Consider the following 20,134-nt stretch of genomic DNA (forward strand, 5'->3'; position numbering starts at 1 on the left):
ACTAATTTTCCATGTGGAGCTGTATCAAATGCCTGACTAAAATCCAGGTAGAATTAGATCTACTGCATTTCCTTTGTCTAAAAAATCAGTTATCTTCTCAAAGAAAGAGATCAGATTGGTCTTGTACGATCTACCTTTTGTAAAACGGTGTTGTATTTTATCCTAGTTATCGTCAACTTCTATTTCTTTAACTACTTTCTCTTTCAAAATTTGTTTGAAGACCTTGCATACAATTGAGGTCAAACTAATGAACCTATAGTTTCCCAGATTGCTTTTTTCCCTTTTCTTAAAAATAGATACTATATTAGCAGTTAGCGTATTCATAGGATATGACCCCCAATTTTAGACATTAATTAAAAATCCTTGCTACTGGGCTTGAAATTTCATGTGCCAGTTCCTTTAATATTCTTGGATGGAGATTATCTGGGCCCCCCGATTTGGTCCCATTAAGCTATTTGAGTTTGACTTCTACTTCAGATGTGGTAATTTCTGTGATGGGTTGGGTCACAGAGACCCCCTTGGGACTGCCACCTGATGTGGTGAGACTACCTCTGAGCCCGTTTTCCCTGGCAGCTTGGGACTTCAGAACTCTGCATTGTTGAGCCAGACGTGCCAGTCTGCTCCAACACAGACCGAAGGTCTGAACCACGTCCCCCAAAAACTGCAGACTTAACTGAAAACCACGTAGCAGGTACTCCTGTCTCTAACACCCAGACACTCAGCTTCCAATGGGATCTAAACCCCAAATAAATCCGTTTTACTCTTTATAAAGCTTGTACAGGGTAAACTCATAAATTGTCCACTCTCTGTAACACTGATAGAGAGATATGAACAGCTGTTTGCTCCCCCAGGAATTAATTGCTTACTCTGGGTTAATTTATAAGCAAAAGTGATTTTATTAAATACAGAAGGTAGGATTTAAGTTGCTCCAAGTAATAACAGACAAAACTAAGTAAGTTACCAAGCAAAATAAAACAAAAGCACACAAGTCTAAGCCTAATACAGTAGGAAACTGATTACAGATGAAATCTCACCCTCAGAGATGTTGCAATAAGCTTCTTTCACAGACTAGACTCCTTTCTAGTCTGGGCCCAATCCTTTCCCCGGTACAGTCCTCCTTCCAGCTCAGGTGGTAACTAGGGGATTTCTCATGACTACAGCCACATTTGTTCTGTTCCACCCCCTGATATATCTTTGGCAAAAGGCGCGAAACTTTTGTCTCTTTGGGTCCCCACCCCTCCTTCTAAATGGAAAAGCACCAGGTTTAAGATGGATTCCAGTACCAGGTTTGATGGTCATATGTCCTGTGAGACCCCAAACCTTCATTCTTCCCAGCCTGACTCACAGGAAAGCTTGCAAGTAAACAGAGCCATCTACAGTCAATTGTCCTAGTTGATGGGAGCCATCAAGATTGTAAACTACCATTAATGGCCCACACTTTGAATAACTACAGTAGGACCTCAGAGTTATATTTTATATTCCTAGTTTCAGATAAAAGAATGATACATTCATACGAATAGGGTGAACACATTCAATAGATTACAAGATTTGTAATGTACCTTACAAGAGACCTTTTGCGTGAAGCGTATTCCAGTTACATTGTATTCACACTCATTAGCATATTTTCATAAAATCGTATGGAGTGCAATGTCAATTTCTATTTCCATATCCTCATTTCCATTAGCCACCCTGCCACGACCCCTAAATTCCTCATTATCCCTCTTAAAAACTGACAAAGTATTCGTTTAGGTATTGGACCATTGCTAGATTATTTTTAATCTCCATCCCATTCTCAGTGTTTAGCAGTCCCACTTCTTCTTTCATTGTTTTCTTTTTATTTATATGGCTATTACTCCTGATGGCATTCTGCACCAAAAAAAATCTGCGCACAATATTTTAAAGTTCTACAAAATTTATTTGTCAAACGTGGAGGCTTCAGTATGGCAGTGTGGAGCACAGGCCACTGGCTGCACAGAGGTGGGAGATCACTGTGCAGCTTGTCCCCCAGGACACAGACTCAGAAATTAGACTGCACCCAATCCTGACAGCACAAGGACCAGGCCTGCTGCAGAAACATGCCAGGCCCCGCCTCTCTATGCCAGGTGCACCAGATGTGGGCAGGCAGGCTCAGCAAGGCAGGATCCAAGTGTGGAGCTGCTTTGTGTTAGGGGATCCAGGTGCGGGTTGAGAGGGTTCTGTGTGGTGCAGTCTGGGTGCGGGTGGCTCAGTTGGGGATCAAGGTGTGGGGGGGATCTGGATGCACAGGGACTTGTTGGGGGGTTCTAGGTGAAATCATAATGGGACACTGCAGGGGGGTCCAGGTGAAGGTGGTTGGGGCTCAGCAGGAGGGTCCGGGTGTGAGGGGCTCAGTGGGGGTTCAGATGCTGGGGGAGAGGAGCTCAGTTGGGTGGGGATCCAGGTGCCACTAGTTAGGGCTCAGAGGGATGGGGATCCCTGTGTGTGTGGCTTGTTGGGGTGGTCCAGGTGCAGGGGGAGTGGAGTTCATCGGGGGGTTATGAGAACGGGGGAGGGTGAGGCTTGGCAGGAGCATCTGGGTATGAGGGGGTCTAGATGCATGGTGGTTCGTTGGATTGTGGAGCAGGTCCCTGTACATGGATCTCTCCCTCTGCAGCTGAGGAGCAATGGGTGCAGGCAGTGGGGGGTGGGGAAGAGGGAGTTTGCAGAGCTTCCTGGAGCTGGGGGAGAAATCTGGGGGTAGGTCTGACCTGGGTCCAGATGCTGTGCAGGGGAAGAGGAAGCCCCATTCTCACCAGCTCAGCCAGGACTAGCAGCTGAGCCCGTCGCAGAGTAGGAGCCACCAGTCGGGTCTTCCCCTGTCCCGCCCCCTGCCCCACAGTGATTTACCTCTCTGCTGGCTGCCCTGGGCACCCAAAACATATTGCTGGGGAGGGTTGCATGACCGCTCTTGTGGCTTCCCTTTGCTTTCCCGTCAGAAAGTCATTTTTCTGCAAGGAAGCAAAGAAATCTGCATGGGACATAAATTCTGCGCTTGCACAGTGGCACAGAATTCCCCCAGGAGTAAGCAGCTGTAGAACCTTTTCCTGTTGGTTTTAATTTCCTTTGTGAGGGTCCAACTCTGCTTGGCTTTTGGCAGTTCTCACTTTATCTCTACATTTTCTATCACCAAGAGTTAGCTTTCCTTGCTGATCCTTTCCATCTTCCATTCCTTGTAGGCTTTCTGTTTTCTCTTAATAATCTGTTTGAAATGCTTGTCCATCCAGCTTGGTCTGCAACTCTTCTCTTCAAATTTTTGCCCCTAGCTTGGGATGCAGACTTCATATAGCTTCTGCAGCTTTGACTTAAAGTAGTTCCAAGCCTCCTCCAGATTCAAATCCTTGAGTTCTTCAGGGCAGTCCAATTCCCTACATTCCCTTAATTTTTTAAAGTTTGCCCTTTTGAGATCAAGGACCCTAGTTACAGACCTATTTTTTTTTTATCCCTCCATTTAGTTTAAATTAGCTCATGATTCACATGAACCATGGCTGTCCTCTCCAACCAGTTTTTCTGTGAGGTTCTTTGCTACTTACCAGTACTTAATCTAAAATGGCGTAACCTCTTGTTGGTTCAGTGACTGATGAAAATATCATTCAGCTGTCACATCTAGGAATATCTGGGCTCTACCATTGTTACTAATACTTGTCCTCCAATCTATATCTGGCAAATAAAAGTCTCCCATAATCACACAATCCTAGTTGTATTTATTTCAATAAAAATATTAAAGAGGTTTCTATCCATAACCAAATCAGATCCTTGGGTCTGTAGAGACCCCAAGCACTATCCCTATGGAACCTCTATTAACTTTCTTTACCAAAGTGATTTTGACCCAAACGAGATTCTGTGTTATCCATTCCATTACCTCTAATTTCTTTACAGTCTACTTCATAATTTATGTACAATACTACTCTACCACCTTTCCTTTATTTCTGTCTTTGCTGAGCAACACATACCCTTCAATACCTGTGCTCCAGTCATGACTACTATTCCACCATGTTTCTGTTATCCCTATAATATCTGGTTTCCCTTCCTGCATCAGTAATTCTTCTTTGAGTGATTGCTCATGTGTATTCCACAGTAGGTGTGCATGCTCGCCATGTGCACTGGTGCTGGAAGTTTTTCCCCTAGCAGTACCCATTGGGGGGAGCGCCCCTGCCCGCAACCCCTGAAGCGGCGCCTGCCTGGCATGGTATATGGGGGGCTGCACTCCCCTCACCCTCAGTTCCTTGTTGCCGCCAGTGAAGGTGCATCGGAACTGCTCAGCTCCAGCTTTGCTGCAGCTCGTCCCCAGAACTCTTCGTTTGTTCAGTAGTACCTGTAGTCAGTTAGCTAATTCAGTTAGTTTAGGTAGTCACTGAGCCCGGGCCGGGGCATGCCCTGCGCCCCAGGCTTTAAGTCATGTGGCTCTTGTAGGCGCTCTGTGCCAAGGAGCGACCCGCATGCGGATTGTCTGCGCTGCTTGGGAGAAACTGATATCAGCGAAAGGTGCAAGATCTGCAAGTCTTTCAAGCCCTGGACCAAAAAAGAAAGGGACATTAGGCTCTGGGCCATCCTGATGGAGTCGGCATTGGCTCCAAACTCGGCACCCCACTCCAAACCGGTACCCGGCACTGCGGCGTCAGTACGCAGAGACCCTCCAGTACCATCATCCAGTTGGCACCACTCCCCGTCCACGGGGCACGCCGAGAGGACAGGAAAGACTCCCTCTTCGCAGCGGCACCGAGGGAAGTCTGGGACAGAGGCTAGGCCCATGTCGACTAGTCCTCGATCCCCATCGGGCTCTAGGCCTCCAACTCACATTGAGCGGAGTAGCCCGGCCCTTTGGAGCAGGCCTCTCTGGATGTCCAGTTGCCATCTAGGCCCGAAGCCCTCCAGGCAGCCAGGGATGTCATGTCCATGCTGGTGCCCGGAGCTCCGCTGATGTTGGCCCCACGCTCCAGAGGCTAGCCACCGCTGGGATCACCGCAGTCGTCACCAGCTCAGTACCAGTCTTGGTCGAAGGAACGTTCCCAACACCACTCAGCGCCCAGTGACTGTTCAGGGTTCAGTCCATGTGGATCGCTCTCGATGGCAGCCAGACTGTCTGGATGGGTGCCGTCCGACCAGGATTCCCAGCACTGCTCGTCTTCGCGAAGCAAACACCGATGGGACCGTGGTGGACGTCACCAATGGTCCTCGTCTCGCAGAAGATACTGCAGTCAGTCGCGGCACAATCGTCAACGCTTTTCCCGCTTGGCTTCTATTCCAAGTCCCCGCCAAGGCACCGTAGCCCCGGGTGTCGATCGCTGGCGTCTCGCCAACGCGGATCTGCCTGTCGAGGCCATTCGTGGAGCAGCTACTATCGTCGGTGCCGCTCCTCCGCATTGAGATTGCGGTCCCGTGGTCGACATAGGTCTCAGCACCACCGATACTCCCGGTCCTCCCGGCACCACCGATACTCCCGGTCCAGAGGCAGCAGCGGATCTTACACCAGCCTGGCCTCCCCTTACAGCCGCCCGTCTACAGGCCAAACTAGCCAGCCCGAACGGCTGGCCCCACCTGTGCCTCAGCAAGTGCAATGGACCAAGTGTCGTGGCCGGCCCAGTGGTACCAGTAGGCACCGTGGCCTCCGACGCAGTCCCCGCAGTCGGGACCATCGGCGTCCATCTTTCGACTGCCAGAAAAAAGGTCAGGGGGACCTGTGTCCTCGATACTGTGCCCAGAGTCCAACCAGGTGGTGGATTCTCCAGTGCCGGATGACACCAAAGCACCGGAGGTCCCACAGGAGGACTATTGGGCCCACCAAGACCTCCTAAAAAGGGTGGCAGCGAGCCTCTACCTCCAGGCTGAGGAGATGGAAGAGCCCTCAGACTCCCTGTTCAATGTGCTGTCCCCTTCAGCACTGGGCAGGGTGGCCTTGCCGCTCCATGAAGGGGTATTAAGAATTTCAAATGTCCTGTGGCAAACACCAGCCTCGTTGGCTCCCATCTCTAAAAAGGCAGAGAGCAAGTACTTTGTACTCACGAAGGGACATGAGTATCTGTATACCCACCCAACGCCCAACTCCTTGGTGGTCGCGTCGGTCAACCACAGGGAGCGGCAGGGGCAACCAGCCCCGACCCCCAAGGACAAAGACTCTCGGAGGCTGGCTACTTTCGGGTGAAAAGTGTATTTGTCGTCAAGCTTTCAGCTACGAGTAGCAAACCATCAGGCTCTCCTGGTTCGCTATGAGTTTAACCTCTGGGAATCCCTCCCCAAGTTTGAGGACTCCCTCCGCGATAAGGAGAAGTTTAAGGCATTTGTGGAGGACGGGGCGGCGGCCGCAAGGGCATCCCTTCAGGCTGCTTCGGATGCAGCGGACATAGCCGCACTGTCCATGGCCTCAGCGATGTCCATGAGACAGGCATTATGGCTTCTGCTCTCTGGGCTCTCCAGCGAAGCGCAGTCACCAATGCAGGATCTCCCTTTCGACGGGAAGGCTCTGTTTGCTGAGGAAACAGACACAAGGCTGCATGGAATGAAAGATTCCCGTACGACCCTCCAGACAGTGGGCCTCAATGTCCCTCCTCTGGCAAAATCCAAGTTCAAGCCGCAGTAGGTTCCCGCCCAGACAACCCCCCCGAAGTATGAGGCCGCCCACAAAAAGCAGCGGGACTATAGAAAGCTCCCGCAATGGAAATTCCTGGTTCTTCTAAGGGCAGGCAGGCGGGCAAAAGGCTTTTTTGACAGGATGCTCGGGGGTACCCCCCCAGTTCTCAGCAGGGACGTACCCCCAATAAAGCTCCTTTTCTCCAATCGGTTATATGCTTTCCTCCTGGAATGATCACGGCTCACCTCAGACCGATGGGTCCTCAACACCATCTCCGAGGTTACACCCTTCAGTTTACCTCCTCACCGCCCAACCGCCTTCCATCCCCATCCCACCTGGGGGACCCCTCTCACGAAGCTCTGCTTGAGCAGGAGGTGTTTCCTTATCCCGAAGGCCAAAGGGGGGCTCAGGCCCATCATGGATCTGCGAGGCCTGAACCACTACATGGTGAAACTCAAGTTCTGCATGGTTTCCCTGGCCTCCATCATCGCCTCTCTGGATCCCGGGGACTGGTACACTGCCCTCGATCTACAGGACGCCTACTTCTACATCCACATATTCGAGGGGCACAGACACTTCCTCCGTTTCATGGTGGGACAGAGTCACTACCAATTCACAGTCCTACCGTTTGGTCTGTCCACTGCCCCCAAGGTCTTTACAAAGTGTATGGGGGTGGTAGCGGCCTACCTAAGATGCCATGGGGTCCAAATATTCCCATATCTGGATGACTGGCTAGTCAAAAGCACCTCCTGGTCGCAGGTGAGGGATCATGTGGCGCTCCTCCTGTCCACACATACTGCCCTGGGCCTGTTGATAAATAATGCCAAGTCCACATTAGTCCTGGTCCAATGCATAGAGTTTATTGGGGCATTACTGGACGCAGCATCGGCCAGGGCCTCTCTCCCACCAGACAGGTTCGAGACCCTGAAAGGGCTCATCAACTCGGTCACAAGGTTCCCAGTGACAACAGCCAGGGCTTGCCTGCAACTGCTGGGTCACATGTCTGCTTGCACATATGTGGTCCATCATGTCAGACTCAGAATGAGGCCCCTCCAGCTCTGTCTGGCTTTGCAGTTCTCCCAGGCCACGGACAGAATGGACAAAGTCCTCACCATGCCAAACTTGGTGATCACCTCCCTGCGGTGGTGGTCTGCCCCAAACAACACGCTCCAAGGGGTCCCATTCAGGGTCAGGGTCCATCATTGGAGCTGGTGTCCGACGCGTCGGACCTGGGTTGGGGGGGCCCATGTGGAGAACTTTCAGACCCAAGGCCTGGCGGTCTCTGCAAGACCTACCCCTTCATATAAACGTCAAGGAAGTCAGGGCGGTGCAACTGGCATGTATGGCCTTCTGCTCGCATCTGGAGGGCAAGGTAGTCAGGGTCCTCATGGATAACATGGCCTCAATGTACTATATCAACAGGCAAGGCGGGGCCCGATCCTCTGCCCTCTGCTATGAAGCCCTCAGTCTGTGGGACTTCTATATAGCCCACAACATCTACCTAAAAGCCTTCCACCTGCCTGGCGCCCGGAATGTCAGGGTGGATCACTTGAGCAGGAATTTTTCCTCTCAGCACGAGTGGTCTCTATCCCTGGAAATGGCTCACCAGCTCTTCCGAAGGTGGGGTGTGAGCAGGCAGAACCAACGATGCCCCTGGTCTGTTCCGGGGGGGCGCAGGGAGGGGCTCTATCTCTGATGCATTTACCCTGTCCTGGTCAGGCCAGCTCCTCTACGCCTTTCCCTGGTTCCCTCTGATCAGCAAGATCCTGGAGAAAATAGACAGACAAAGCCAGGGACCTCCTCGTTGCCCCGGCATGACCCAGGCAACACTGGTACAGTACCCTCTCGGGGCTGGCAGTGGCTCCGCCATGGCAGTTGCTGCTCTACCTGGACATGCTCTCTCAGAACCAGGGCCACCGCCTCCATCCCAACCTAGCAACGCTTTACCTCACGGCATGGCTGCTCAGTGGCTAGGTGGCAAGGAAAGGACATGCTCGGAACACGTTCAGTGCGTCCTCCTCGAAAGTAGACGGCCCTCCACTCACTGCTCCTATTGTTATACCAATAAAATAAAAACCAGCAGGATCTTATTAAAGGGAAAAAGGCAAAATACCACATTAATTGTGAATACAGAAAGAATCATAGTAAGCAGTTAGTTATAGCTATAACATTCCATTCAATCTCATATTTATTCACACATTCATTCCTACACACACATACACGCACACACAGGTTCTGCAAGGTTGTTATCATAGTTACCAGCCTTAGAGTTGCTCATGCCAAGCCACTGGCCAGGTGGCCTGGACATGAGGAGGGAGCAGGGCCTTGTCAGATGCTCATCTGATGCTCCTGGCAGTTGGTTTGCAGAATGGGACCCCAAAGTTCTCACTTTCTAGAGTCCATTTTTATAGGAATTTCTTCCTATGCCAGTCTATGGGAATTGCTTCATCATGCTGTTGCTGAATCAATCAGCAGATGGCACATTCCTGACGGCTTTGTGCTGCTAGATGTTATCTTGTTCTTTGGTTCTCCCATTCTTGAGGCTGTTGGATGAATTCCAGTCTGTCCTCCGGGGGTCCTCTGGTTATTTCCACTTGACGCCTTCTTCAGCCGATGGACACTGGATTCTTAGGCTGGCACCTCCCTGATCATTCAGTTATTATCCACACCAAGCATCCATCCACATACATCCTCTATCTCTATTTTAATCACAGTTGTTAACAAAGCGAGATGAATACAACAAAAGGGCGGGGAGTCTCTGTGTGCTGTTTCTGTTGTTACAGAATATTGCTTTGAGTCTCTCTCTGTGTGAATTGCATTGAGAACAGACACTGTCTTAGAAATGTACTAACGCAATTAGCAGCTTGCAAGTTTCACACATCGAGGGAGAGAAACAGTACCAAAAACGAAGAGATCTCTTAATTAGTAATACCTTGGAATTTAAACTATGGGGAATCAAACTCATTTGTGATTTTAATACAGAACTTCTTTAATATGATCCAACACTATGTGGCGAAGTGGTCTTGGTTTTCAAGGTGGGCTGCATGCCAGGGTGTTTCCCCAATGGCTGCCCCAATCCAGCTTATCCTTGATTACCTCCTCCACCTGAGGGCCCAGGGACTGGCGCCCTCCTCAGTCAGGGTACACTTGGTGGCCATATCGGCCTTTCATCCCCTGATGCAAGGGCACACGGTGTTTTCCCATGCTGTGACCGGCCGGTTCCTTAAGGGTTTGGACCATCTCATACCCATATTCTAAGCCCCTGGTTCTGCAATGGGACCTAAACCTGGTGCTGGCTCGTCTCACGGGGGCCCCGTTTGAACCACTGGCCACGTGTTCCTGGTCTCACCTCTCATGGAAGGTGGCCTTCCTGGTAGCTATCACGTTGGCCAGGCGGGTCTCAGCGCTCAGGACCCTAACCTCCCAACCGCCGTATACGGTTTTTCATAAGGACAAGATCCAGCTTCTCCCACACCCCGCATTCCTCCCAAAGGTGGTCTCCGCCTACCACATGGGTCAGGACATTTTTCTGCCAGTCCTCTGCCCCAGGCCTCACACGACTAGTGAGGAATGCCATCTCCAAACGCTCGACGTGAGGCGAGCTCTGGCTCTCTACCTCGAACGGACCAAGCCGTTCAGAAAGTCTTCGCAACTGTTCGTCGCCTCGGCTGAGCACGCAAAGAGTCAGCCGACTTCCACCCAGTGGCTTTCTAAGTGGATCACTTTGTGCATCTGTTCCTGTTATGAGCTGGCGGGGGTTCCCCCGCTGCCCATTTGTGAGAGCACACTCGACTCGGGCGCAGGCCTCGTCAGCTGCCTTCATGGCCCACGTCCCCATGCAGGACATTTGTAGGGCCACCACTTGGTCTTCTGTTCACACGTTCACCTCGCACTATGCAATCGTCTCCCAGGCCAGGGATGATGCCGGATTCGGCAGGGTGGTACTCTGTCTCGAGAACTTGTGAACTCCTACCCACCTCCAACAGATATAGCTTGGAATCACCTATTGTGGAATACACATGAGCAATCACTCAAAGAAGAAAAGAAAGTTACCTTTTCCGTAACTGGTGTTCTTCAAGATGTGTTGCTCATGTCTATTCCATATCCCACTCTCCTTCCCCTCTGTCGGAGTTGTCTGGCAAGAAGGAACTGAGGGTGAGGGGAGCTCAGCCCCCCTTATACCGCTCCAGGCAGGCGCCGCTCCAGGGGTCATTGGGGGGGCGCTCCTCCGTACAGGTACTGCTAGGAGGAAAACTTCCGGAACCGGTGCACGTGGCAAGTACGCACACTTATTGTGGAATAGATATGAGCAACACATCTCAAAGAACACCAGTTACGGAAAAGGTAACTGTCTTTTCTAGTTCCTCCATTTTGTCGCCCAGGCTCCTTGGGTTGGTGTACAGACACCTTAGTTGTTTCTGCTTGGCTTCATCCAGATTCCTCACCCGATTAGGTACTGTCATTCTACTGCCAATATCACCTACCTAACTGTTAGTGTCGTTGGTATTGACACTCTCTTTGCTCTTGGTGTCCATTCTCCTACCCTCTGTTGCTCCTTGCTCCATTGCTGTGTCCTCTCGTACTTGACTTTCCCTCCCACTTAATGTTAGAATCAGGTGTGGAGATTACATGTTTGTTGTGTTCCCCCTGGTGGCACCAAGTAACATGCAGGAGGAGCAGCCTGACTGGAATTGAGAGGGTGAAGAACTGTAGGAGCTGGAGCCAGGGGCGTCTGAGGGGACAGAGACATGCTAGGAACATAGAGACAGAAGAAGGGTCTGTACATAGGCAGAAAACTCCTTCAGAATGTGGAATTGCACTCAGGAGTCCAGAGTGTCTATGTTCCTCTGCTGTCAGCAAATAGCCGTGAAATTCACAAGCGAAATGTATTTCTCAGCTCCTTTTAGGAGCTGATCTTTGTAGATGGTGACAACTTACTTGTGCTACCAGTTAGTCTTTTAGCTCAAGTGGTAGAGGTCTCTGCTGTGTATCTAAAGGCTTGGACTGCACTGAGGACTCAAGTTGGAGAGCGTCATGAATTCCACATGAGAGAATTACTGTTTTTCAGTTTGTGTTTTTTAAATGTAAAAGTTGGAAAGTTGAGCTCTGAAAAGTTAGGGAATGCCAGAATTAAGGTTGCTTGTGTAATCTTAATTTGGCCCCGTTCTGCATGTCAATTATGATACAGTTTTTAATTACCTGATTTTACTATTCTTTCCACAGACTCCCTGCCTCACTCAGTGCATAGAATGAACCTGTTGTGGGGATGAATCAGGGTAGTTTAGTGAATGAGGCTGTGGCTGTGTCATAAATATAAAGGGAAGGGTAAACACCTTCAAATCCCTCCTGGCCAGAGGAAAAACCCTTTCATAGAGTCATAGAATCATAGAATATCAGGGTTGGAAGGGACCCCAGAAGGTCATCTAGTCCAACCCCCTGCTCAAAGCAGGACCAATTCCCAGTTAAATCATCCCAGCCAGGGCTTTGTCAAGCCTGACCTTAAAAACCTCTAAGGAAGGAGATTCTACCACCTCCCTAGGTAACGCATTCCAGTGTTTCACCACCCTCTTAGTGAAAAAGTTTTTCCTAATATCCAATCTAAACCTCCCCCACTGCAACTTGAGATCATTACTCCTCGTTCTGTCATCTGCTACCATTGAGAACAGTCTAGAGCCATCCTCTTTGGAACCCCCTTTCAGGTAGTTGAAAGCAGCTATCAAATCCCCCCTCATTCTTCTCTTCTGCAGGCTAAACAATCCCAGCTCCCTCAGCCTCTCCTCATAACTCATGTGTTCCAATCCCCTAATCATTTTTGTTGCCCTTCGCTGGACTCTCTCCAATTTATCCACATCCTTCTTGAAGTGTGGGGCCCAAAACTGGACACAGTACTCCAGATGAGGCCTCACCAATGTCGAATAGAGGGGAACGATCACGTCCCTCGATCTGCTCGCTATGCCCCTACTTATACACCTGTAAAGGGTTAAGAAGCTAAGACAACCTCGCTGGCACCTGACCAAAATGACCAATGAGGAGACAAAATACTTTCAAAAGCTGGGGGGAGGGAAAAACAAAGCCTCTCTCTCTATCTGTGTGATGCTTTTGCTGGGGACAGACAGGAATGGAGTCTTAGAACTTAGTAAGTAATCTAATTAGATATGCGTTAGATTCTGATTTCTTTAAATGGCTGAGAAAATAAGCTGTGCTGGATGGAATTTAGATTCCTGTTTTTGTGTCTTTTTGTATCATAAGGTTTTGCCTAGAGGGATTCTCTGTGTTTTGAATCTAATTACCCTGTAAGGTATTTACCATCCTGATTTTACAGAGGTGATTCTTTTTACTTTTTATTTAATTAAAATTCTTCTTTTAAGAACCTGATTGCTTTTCATTGTTCTTAAGATCCAAGGGTTTGGGTCTGTGGTCACCTACGCAAATTGGTGAGGATTTTTATCAAGCCTTCCCCAGGAAAGAGGGTGTAGGGGTTGGGCGGATTTTGGGGGAAAGATGTTTCCAAACGGGCTCTTTCCCAATTATATACCGGTTAGACGTTTGGTGGTGGCAGCGATAAAGTACAAGGGCAAAAGGTAAAATAGTTTGTACCTTGGGGAAGTTTTAACCTAAGCTGGTAAAAGTAAGCTTAGGTTTTCATGCAGGTCCCCGCATCTGTACCCTAGAGTTCAGAGTGGGGAAGGAACCTTGACAGGGTCTCACTCACAATCACTGCTCTTTGAGTTTGATTTTATTATTTATTTATTTATTAACGGGGAGAAATGAGGAAAGGGAACTGTCCCAGTCATGTAAGTGTAAGGCAGGATGATGCAGTAGACGATGCTTTCATAGGCCCTACTTGATAACTGGACTTGAGGAATCAGCCCAAAAGGACTCTTCACAGGAATACGTGTTTGTAACAGAATGGCTTGCCTGGGGGCTGGAGATCCTGGGGCTAAGCCAGCCCTGATTACCAGACGAGCCCCCCCCGTAAGTGAAATCAGGGGATTCTAATAGAAAAGGTAGCAGGAAGCTGCAAGGGAGTGTGGTTGAGAGAGTAACTGAAACTGCCAAAGGCTGGAAACCTGACAGTAAGCTGTGGAAGTTCAGGAGAAAGCTCTCCAGGCAGGGAACCCCATGAGAGACCCTGCCCAAGGAGCAGGGCTGAGACTGCAATGGCATGTCTGAAAAGGCATCTGGAGAAGGATAAACTCCAGACAAGAGGTACAGGGAAGTAGGGATGTAAATATCATTTTAAAAGTTAACCGTTTAAACAATTAAAAAAATTTGTTTAAGCGGTTGACCGATCAAAGGGCTGGCTGGCGCCGCTGGGGCTGGGGCTGATCTGGCCAGCGCAGCTGGGGCTGGGCTCGATCTCCCAGAGGCTACTGAAGCCAATTGGGGAGATTTTAGCCTGCTAAAAGTCTGGCAGCGCAGCGGGGCTAAGGCAGGCTCCCTACCTGCCCTGACTCCGTGCGGCTCCCGGAAGTGGCCAGCTTGTCCCTGTGGCCCCTTGGCACAGGTGGGCCCAGGGAATCTCTGCACGAAACCCCCACTCCCAGCACCGACTCACAGCTCCCAATGGCTGGGAACAGGAAACCACAGCCAATGGAAGTTGCGGGGCCGGCGCCTGTGGGCGGGGGCAGCGTGCAGAGCTGCCTGGCTGCCCCTGAGCCTAGGAGCTGCTGCTGGACATGCCACCACTTCCAGGGGCTGCCCGAGGTAAGCACCTCACAGCCGGAGCCTGCATCCTGAACCCCTCCTGCACCCCAACCCTCTACCCCAGTCCTGAATCCCCTCCCGCACCCAAACTCCCTCCCAGAGTCTGCACCCCCTCCTGTAACCCAGCCCTGAGTCCCCTCCTGCACCAAACTCCCTCCCAGAGCCAGCACCCCAACCCCAGGCTAAACCCTAAGCCCCCTCCCACACTCCAAACCCCTTGGCCTCAGCCCAGAGCCCATACCCCCTCCTGCACCTCAACCCCCTGCCCAGTGAAAGTGACTTTGCGCCACGAGGGAGTGCTCATGGTACTACATTGTGTTTGTCCACATGTGGACTTTAAAGATTCTTCTTTGCTGACTGCTGGTCTGCCTTGAAAGAATCTATTCTTTCTCACCACCAAACTCACGTGAGCTCAGTGCATCCTCAGCGTCATTCTCCTATACCATTCTGGACTGGTGTAGTATATAAAAGGGACAAGATTTGGGCAGCTCTGTCAAGCTGAAAATGTGACTCATTGTGAAGTCATTGTCAAAAGTGACTATCCCTTGGGATTGACAGGATGCAGCTTGTATAGCTGTTTAGTCCAAGAGGCATGCAGAGAGTTTGCATGGCTGGAGACAGAGAACTTGAATTTGAGTTGGATAGCGCTCATAGCAATCATAAATATAACCTGAGTATGTAGATTAAAAACACTCCAATGAACTAATACTTATATTTGCTTCTAGTTCCTGATAGATTGCAAAAGGCAAAACTAAAATGTTATGAGGATTATAGAAGGGCATTGTCTGCCACACTTACAGAATCTAGAAGTGGAAAACATCTATTAGGATATTGCCCTGTCTGCCCGTTGAGGATTGTTCCTTATAGTATAGTATATACTGCATAGTAGTGCTCTTACTCTTATTTTGCCTACTCTAGTTAGTATTTATTTCGTTTATTTGTTAGGCAAAAATAATGTAGGGTCCTTAATCCACCACCTTTTTGATCAGTAGTTACATATTTGTATATGATTGAAGAATTTAACTGTACTGTTTGTTTGATTTCCAATTTTTTTTAAAAAAGCATGAGACTATTGGATCTTATATGGGAACAAAGAGGAAGTAATATATTTAACTGCCCTCTTCTCATTTTAAATCACTCCCGAAGAATCACTTCTAAGCCAGTGCCACAAGAAATGAAGCAATAAATACACTTGCATGTTACGTTATATATATTTATATGTGTGTGTGTGTGTGTTATATATAATATTTCTTTTTAAAAAATCTGACTGCACTGTGTTACACTTTTGCTCAGTAACTCTGTAATCTGATTGCTGTAACCCGCTATTCTTCCTGCAGTGTCCCCTCTCCCTGGTTTTATTGGCTCACTTCATTGCATCATATCTGAAATTAGATAGAAATTCTTCGAGATTGGGACTTTGGCTGCTGTATGGTGTCTAGCATACATTTGGATACTGTAAAATAATAATAGATTTCAAAGTAGAACAAAATAATATTTTCATTATCTGCGTTGTATTCTTTTAAAACTTCTATGTCTGCTTGATTTTCAGGTGCTGATCTTGCCTTTCCAGCTTCAGTCCATGACAATGTAATTTGCAGTAAAACGTTCCAAATTCTTTACAAAAATGAGGAGGTTTCTGTGAATGATGTTATGATCTTCAAAATTAAAATGCTCTTAGATGAACGGAAGGTAATCTGCCATTCAAGTATATTTAACTATTCAGATCCTTTAGGCATAATTTGCAAAATACTGAACATAATTGTCATGTTTTTAACTCCTTTTCAGATTGAAGAATCCCTTAATGAAATGAATTTCCTGCTATCCTTAGATCTACACTTCACAGACACAGATTATTCGTAAATTTAAAAATAATACAAATTTTATTAAATAATTGAAATGCCTGTTAACTGCTTTTTTAAAATTGAGATTAAAATTATAACATCGTACATACAAAATATTGCTGAAACATTTTTAAAATCTAGAATGCTTAATTTATTTTATTTTATTCCGCTATTCATATATTAGAAGTTTATTTGTGTGGGCAAAAAAATCCAGTTAATCTCTTGAGACAGGTTGCAGACTTTAATTACTGGGTTTAGGAGAGATTCCTTGTTGTTTACCTATCCATCCTGCTGTTCCCTTTTAGAGATGTAATTATATTTATACATGATATAGTATAAAACAATACTATATTTTATATATTAAAGTTATTGAAGACCAATATGGCTATGGCCTTGTGTTGTTTAAATAATGGGTTGCTGTTTCTTGTATTGGGGATTTTATTATTGGATGACTTAAAACATTGTTCCAGTAATTACACTTTTTTTTTTTTCCCCCCCAAGGCCAGATGATCTGAGCACACTGCAACTAATTAGTAGCCGAACTTTAAAGTTGCACTTTAGCTTACACCAGGGCCTTCATCACTACGTCAATGTTATGTTTGATTACTTCCACCTCTCTGTCATATCTGTTACAATCCATGCTTCTTTGGTTGCTCTACACCAGCCATTGATAAGGTAATATCCCATTAATAAGTTTCAATTAATATATTGGATTATTAGTTATTGTAACTTATGTGAGACTTTTGGTGAGAATGGATGTAATACTTAGAGTAAAGTTTATGTATATGACGTATTGTGCTTTATGATGTTTTACATTAGAAGCTGTTTTGGTGATTTTTTTTTTTGTTTTTTTCCTTAAAACTGTAAAATTCTGAGTTCTAGTTTATGTAGAATAAAAGGAGTGCAGGTGGTAAAAGACAGATAACTGCAATAATTGAATACACCCAAGAGAAAAGAAGTAGACAGCAATATCACCCTATGCTAGTGTTCATACAATCTGTAGTTAGGGTGAGGTGATCTCTGTTCATTTTATTTATCTTTTTTATCCCTGGATTGAACTGAGCTGACTCTCAACGGTTTGTTGAGATAGTACTCTTTCCTGATTTCTACACTTTGTACTCCAGAATCTGCTTTCATTTTTTTTGACATCTCTATCCTTTGTAGATGTGAAGAAAAGCTATATAATGTGAACACAGTATAACCAGTATGGCAGCGTCTTTTGAGTGTACAGGCAGCTTGAAAAAGTAGCTGAGTAAACTTCCATTGATTATTTAAATGCATTGTTAACTCTGGAGCATAGTGATGACGCTATCCACATAAGCTTTAACTATTACATAGATTATCAAAGGATATGCCAGAAAGAAGAGGGATAACCCTGTTATGAATTTGAGCATAGTTTACTGCATGTGATACTTCATTTTGTCCTGAGTAGAGGAGCTTAGTTTGTGGACAGAGCTTGGTAGAGTAACACCACTTTTTCCCCCCACAGTGTTATGCTGTAATTATTTTTTGCAGGAAGAGATTGAAGAATAATGAATAAGGGAGTATGTGGGCTTGTACATTCTCATTCTAGCAGGGTTTGGAGTGATCATGTATTTGGTGGTATGCTCTACTGGTACCTTTCTGATGGCCTTACCAGTATGTGTTAAAGTGTTTATTTTAAGAGTTTCTTTCTTGTATTTACGTGCCCATATGAAACTTACATTGCAGTAATCTAACTGATGGAGCTTTAAAAGCGTTGTATGAGGTTGTCTGCAGCAATGGAAAAACCTACAAACAAACCTTTTTTTAAAGTAGTATATATATTTATGCAAACTAAACGAATAATGCCAAATTAAGAAAATAACCATCTATTCCTCTTCCCCCCCCACACACAAATAGGCAATATCGTGCTCTGTAGCCTACATTTATATTCTACATTTGTACTAATGTGACTCAACAACAAAAATAGGACTCAGCTGAGCAGCTTTTACCATTATTGCAGTAAGAGAACCTACTGCATGGTTTTATATGAATATTTATTATTTGTATTACAGAAGTACCTAGATGTACCAAATGAGAGCAGGGTCTTATTGTGCTTGATGCTGTACATATACATTTTAAGAAACTATCTCTCACCCTTTGTCTTGCCTATTTAGAAATAAAGTATTGTTTTCCCTGCCATTACAAAGATCAGAATTGGGGAAAGAAACATTAAGGGTATGTCTATACTGCACACTCTTTACAGCAATGTGTAGAGTATATACTCTGCATGTCCCTCTAGAATGGTTGTAAATAGCAATGTAGACAGTGAGGCACTGCTTGTGTGAGTAAAGACACACCTTCGGGTATGTACCCTACATGGTTCTCTATACCCTCAAGCAGTGCCTCTTCTGTGTACCCTGCTATTTTTAGCTATGTAGTATCCTGCTTCTTCCCCACTGTGGGAGCCTTTCCCCACTGCCAGAGTCTCTCTTTGTGTTGGGGAAAGGCTCTGACAGCTCCCTGCTTCCAGATCCTTTCTCTGCTTCAGGGACTGCCAGACCCTTCCCCTGCTACCTCCCCATTGCCAGAGACCTTTCCCAGCTTGTGTAGCTACAAGCCACAGTGTGGATGCAGCTTGTTTTTCATTCTGGCATGTAGCTACAAATACAGTAACTCCTCGCTTAATGTTATAGTTACGTTCCTGAAAATGATACTTTAAGCAAAACGATATTAAGCGAATCCAATTTTCCCATAAGTATTAATGTAAATGAGGGGATTTGGTTCCAGGGAATTTTTTTTCACCAGACAAAAACATACATACATATATACATACATACACACACACACACACAGAGTATATGTTTTAAACAAACAGTTTAATAGTGTACACAGTAATGATGATTGTGAAGCTTGGTTGAGCTGGTGAAGTCAGAGGGTGGGATATTTCCCAGGGAATGCCTTGCTGCTAAATGATGAACTAGCACTCGGCTGAGCCCTCAAGGGTTAACACCTTGTTGTTAATATAGCCTCACACTCTACAATGCAGTAGAGTGTGAGGCTATATTAAATGGAATGGAGGGAGGAAACACAATAGATGCATGGCAGTGGCCACAAACATTCCCTGAGGAAACTGAAGCAGATGAAGAACCCACGCTATCCCACTGGAACACATCACTCCCTCCACTTTCCAGAGTGCTGGGTGGTGCATGTGCGTGTGAGACAGAGACACACACCGTGTGTGTGTGTGTGTGTGTGAGAGAGAGAGAGAGAGACACGCACATTGATCTTTTAAGTACTCTGACCCCACTCCAAGTACACTGCCTTTTTAAGTAGATCAGCAAGTTGAGACCGCAGCTGCTGCCAGTAATCTCCCTCTGTCCTGAGCCCTGTCGTGTCCTCCCCGCCGCTCTGTGGAGATGGGGTCGAGGAGCAGGGGGAGAGGGACACTCTGACATTAGCACCCCTCTTCCCCCCTACCCCTTGCACAGCAAACAGGAGGCTCCCGGGAGCAGCTTCAAGGCAGGGGGCAGGAGCAGCACACGGCAGTGGTGGGAGGGACACCAGAACTGCCCGGCAATTGATAGCTTGCTGGGTGGCTGCCACAAAGAGAACTTAGGGGAGCTGATGGGGGGCTGCCAGCCCACCCTGGTTCCAAGCCCCCACCAGCTAGCTGCAACGGGCTGCTCTTCCTGCAAGCAGTGGACAAAGCAGGCGGCAGCCAAACAATGTTATAAGGGAGCGTTGCACAACTTTAAACGAGCATGTTCCTTAATTGATCAGCGACGTAACAACATTAAGCGGGACGACCGTAAGTGAGGAGTTACTTTACCCTGCTCTCTGGCACCCATGGTGTGCAGTGTAGACATAGCCTTAGTGACCAGCTCTCACAGAAAGTCTGCGACAGAGCTTGGGAATTGAACCCAGATGACCAAAATCTCAAAGCAGCATCTTAATGACAAAATCATCCTTCTTTTACCTGTCTCCTTTTTAGCATATACATTCTGTCTGTGACACTGACTACATCTGCTTTATTAGTTTT

General features: G+C 47.2%; 1 protein-coding gene across 9 annotated transcripts in view; it reads left to right on the forward strand.

The window, feature by feature from the left end:
* The window catches only part of FAM135A (family with sequence similarity 135 member A), a 141,628-nt gene that overhangs the window by 47,210 nt on the left and 74,284 nt on the right, over nucleotides 1–20,134 (forward strand). For all 9 annotated transcript variants that reach the window (XR_012157958.1, XM_073336374.1, XM_073336369.1 and 6 more), the window contains 3 exons: nucleotides 15,840–15,979; nucleotides 16,076–16,146; nucleotides 16,633–16,806. Coding sequence is in view for 8 of the 9 variants with exons in the window: in XM_073336374.1 (XP_073192475.1) it covers nucleotides 15,840–15,979; nucleotides 16,076–16,146; nucleotides 16,633–16,806 (385 nt within the window). In the remaining variant the exon portion in view is untranslated. The remainder of the gene's footprint in view (nucleotides 1–15,839; nucleotides 15,980–16,075; nucleotides 16,147–16,632; nucleotides 16,807–20,134) is intronic.

The sequence above is a fragment of the Lepidochelys kempii genome, chromosome 3 (genome assembly GCF_965140265.1).
Source record: "Lepidochelys kempii isolate rLepKem1 chromosome 3, rLepKem1.hap2, whole genome shotgun sequence".
NCBI lineage: Eukaryota > Metazoa > Chordata > Testudines > Cheloniidae > Lepidochelys > Lepidochelys kempii.